The sequence below is a fragment of the Poecilia latipinna genome, unplaced genomic scaffold (genome assembly GCF_001443285.1).
Source record: "Poecilia latipinna isolate Pla-1442-1.1 unplaced genomic scaffold, P_latipinna-1.0 Scaffold1400, whole genome shotgun sequence".
Taxonomy (NCBI): domain Eukaryota; kingdom Metazoa; phylum Chordata; class Actinopteri; order Cyprinodontiformes; family Poeciliidae; genus Poecilia; species Poecilia latipinna.
The window spans coordinates 102,580-105,758 of NW_015114016.1; the positions used below are offsets into that span (position 1 = coordinate 102,580).

The 3,179-nt window shown below is 54.6% G+C and overlaps 1 protein-coding gene across 3 annotated transcripts; it reads left to right on the plus strand.

Annotated features, from left to right (window-relative positions):
* The first annotated feature begins 445 nt into the window (after positions 1–445).
* LOC106962337 (probable lipid phosphate phosphatase PPAPDC3) lies at positions 446–2,230 on the plus strand. Of its 3 annotated transcripts, none has more exons than XM_015056700.1 (5): positions 446–894; positions 1,206–1,528; positions 1,609–1,790; positions 1,861–2,082; positions 2,198–2,230. In XM_015056700.1, exons 1-4 carry the CDS (start codon positions 716–718, stop codon positions 2,065–2,067), a joined length of 891 nt encoding a protein of 296 aa, XP_014912186.1. In that variant the 5' UTR covers positions 446–715; the 3' UTR covers positions 2,068–2,082; positions 2,198–2,230. The 3 variants fall into 3 exon arrangements, with proteins under 3 accessions (XP_014912186.1, XP_014912188.1, XP_014912185.1); XM_015056702.1 differs by having other exon boundaries at positions 1,861–2,079; positions 2,173–2,218; XM_015056699.1 differs by lacking the exon at positions 2,198–2,230 and having other exon boundaries at positions 1,861–2,150.
* Positions 2,231–3,179: the final 949 nt, after the last annotated feature.

Sequence of the window (3,179 nt, forward strand, 5' to 3'; positions counted from 1 at the left end):
AATGTTGACATTCTCCAGGTCCAACAGGTTTAGCTTACAGGTGGAGCTAACAGGTTTAGCTAACAGGTGGAGCTAACAGGTTTAGCTAACAGGTGGAGGTCTGAAGCCTCATTTGGAGGCTCTGCTTGGGACTGAATGGTGAAAACTTCAACGTAACAAACCTGATTAACATGGAGTGTGCTGCTTTGGCAGTGGAAAATCTGTGAATCTGAATCAACAGTATTATGATTCTTGTGTGAAGCATGAGATCATGAAAAAGGTTCTGAAGCCGGTTAGGTTCTCTGGATTTGGGGTTACAGTGAAGTTATTGACTTGTTTCTTTGTCTCTCTTGACTCCTAGTGAAGATCTGTGTACTTACTGTTCTGTAACCAAGTACATGATCAAACTCTGTGAATGAATGAAACCCTCCCTATAAACTGTAAGCTGACTTCGGCTCCAGGCTGTTTCTGCTGATGATCAGTGAGCTGAGACTTCCAATAAATACTGATTGGAATATTTTCTCTCTGGGTCTTTGGGCTTGAAATAGTTTTCCTTCACTCTGTAAAAAGAAAATGTCCACAACAGTTTAAAGCTGCAGCTCTGGTTTCACACACACACACGCACACACACACACAGTCTCACACTGAGCAGCTGACAGCAGTAGAAGGAGGCCAGCAGGTGTATTTATAGCAGAGCTTCTCTGGTTCTGTCCCAGTCCTCCGCTGCAGCTCCACCATGCCCGGCACCCAGACCCGGAGCCGGCCCAGGGACCGGAATAATGTCCTGAACCGGCCCGAGTTCATGTCCCTGAACCAGCCGGTCCGCAGAGAAACCTCTGCCGGGGAGGGGCGGGCCGGAGCAGCGAGGAGAACCGCCACGAGACGCCCAAGTCAGCAGGACGACGCCATGGCGAGGTAAGAGGCTCCGCCCACCGCTGTTAGGAGGTAAGAGGCTCCGCCCACCGCTGTTAGGAGGTAAGAGGCTCCGCCCACCGCTGTGAGGAGGTAAGAGCTAGAAGAAGCCAGGACCCCTGCCCCCTCTGACCGCCACCAGCAGGTGGAGCAGGGATTGGGGGTAAACCCCGTCCACTCTTGCTCAATGTTCTGGTTCTGGTGTCAGAGGTTCTTTAGAGTCACCGTCATGGAGATGTAGGAACGTTGTTACCATGACGATGTGACAAAGTTCTCATCAACAGTCCTTTACATCTGTCCCTCTGTGTCCCCAGGGGGTCCAGGGACTCCTCTGAAGGAGCCACATCAGGAGACGCGGTTCCGAAAGACGGGTCCCGCTGGCCTGAGCAGGACTGCATGCAGCTGAACCCATCCTTCCGCGGCATCGCCATCAACTCGCTGCTCGCCATTGACATCAGCCTGTCCAGGCGTCTGGGCGTGTGCGTTGGGGCCCGTGGCCCCGGGGCCCCACTGCGCCCCATGGTGGCCCTGCTGGCCTTCTCTGGACATGCACTGCCCTGGCTCTGCGGGACGCTGCTCTGCCTGTGGCGCAGCAACTCGCTGGCGGGACAGGAAGTCCTGGTCAACCTGTTGCTGGGTGAGCCTGATGACCTTTGACCCATCTGTCTCTGCTGACCTTTGACCTGTCTGTCTCTGCTGACCTTTGAACCCCCCCAGCCCTGCTCTTGGACCTGATGACCATCGCGGGCGTGCAGAAGCTGGTGCAGCGCCGGGGGCCGTGGGACGCCCCCCCAGGGTTCCTGGACCACGTCGCCCTGGATGTGTACTCGTTCCCCGCCGCCCACGCCAGCCGGGCCGTCATGGTGTCCCGCTTCCTGCTGAACCACCTGGTGCTGGCGGTGAGTGGCCGCCGCTAGTCACCGCCCGCGTCTCAGCGGAGCTGACCCCATGCTGACCTTTGCCCCCTAGGTGCCCCTCCGGATCCTGCTGTATCTGTGGGCCTTCCTGGTGGGCGTGTCCCGGGTCCTGCTGGGGAAGCATCACCTGTCGAATGTCGGCTGCGGCTTCGCGCTCGGATTCTTGCACTTCAGCCTGGTGGAGTCCGTCTGGCTCGACTCGGCCGCCTGCCAGGCGCTGCTGGCCATCGGCTCTCTGCACTGGGCGCCACTGGTGTAGAGGGCGCTACACAGAGCTGGACTAGAACCGGACAGGAACCGGCGTGGAGCCGGACCGGAGAACGACTGGTACCAGAACCCGATTGGAACCGGACCGGAAACCGACCGGAGTCGGACCAGAGCCGGACCAGAACCGGACCGGAGCCAGACCAGAGCCAAACTGGTACTGGAAACCGACTGGAACTGGACCACAGGCGGACTGGAGCCGGACTGGTACCGGAACACGACCGGAACTGGATCACAGTTGGACTGGAACAGGACTGGTTCCAGTCTGGTTTTCTTGCTGCTTCGTGCCTCTGACTGTTCTCTGCGTTGGAAAGGGTCTGGTCGGGATCGGCTGGCTGAACTGGTGTAACTGGTAAAAACTGCTTACAATCTGGTTCAGACTGGTTCAAACCCAGTTTGAACTGGTTCGTGTAGATAAAACAGGAAGCAGAACTTTGGGAGGGGCGGGGACTAAATCTGCTCCGAACCAGTTTGAACTAGTTCAGTCCAGTTCCAGTAGGGTCAACCTTTTTCAACTGGTTTGGTACTGGTTAAACTGGGTTGGATGAGCAAATGTCACTAACAGGAAGTGACTCTGGTTGGGTAGAGTTATTTAATAAAAAAATAAAATGTTCTCCAGATCTGCAGCTGATGACTTTTATTTTTACTATTTGATGAAATTAAGAGAAGCTGAAGAGGGAGTCGGACCAGAACCGGATCAGAACCAGCCCGGGTGTTCCTGGGCCTTCATTGATGTCTGTCAGAGGTTATGATGGTGGTTAAAATAAAAAGTCAGATTTAATGAGATTTCCATGATGACAGCAGCGTCCAACAGGGGGCACTCTGCCGCCCTTAAAGTCAGTCCACCTTAACATCAGTCCACCTTAACGTAGACTGACATTAAGGTCAGTCCACCTTAAAGTCAGTCCACCTTAACATCAGTCCACCTTAACGTAGACTGACATTAAGGTCAGTCCACCTTAAAGTCAGTCCACCTTAAAGTCAGTCCACCTTAACGTCAGTCCACCTTAACGTCAGTCCACCTTAACGTCAGTCCACCTTAACATCAGTCCACCTTAACATCAGTCCACCTTAACGTCAGTCCACCTTAACGTCAGTCCACCTTAA

Bases quoted from the DNA above. Each gene is read 5' to 3' on its own strand.
- LOC106962337 (XM_015056700.1), top strand. From the start codon at position 716: ATGCCCGGCACCCAGACCCGGAGCCGGCCCAGGGACCGGAATAATGTC. The intron at 1,529-1,608 runs GTGAGCCTGATG...GAACCCCCCCAG, and splicing joins CCTGGTCAACCTGTTGCTGG to CCCTGCTCTTGGACCTGATG. The intron at 1,791-1,860 runs GTGAGTGGCCGC...TTTGCCCCCTAG, and splicing joins TGAACCACCTGGTGCTGGCG to GTGCCCCTCCGGATCCTGCT.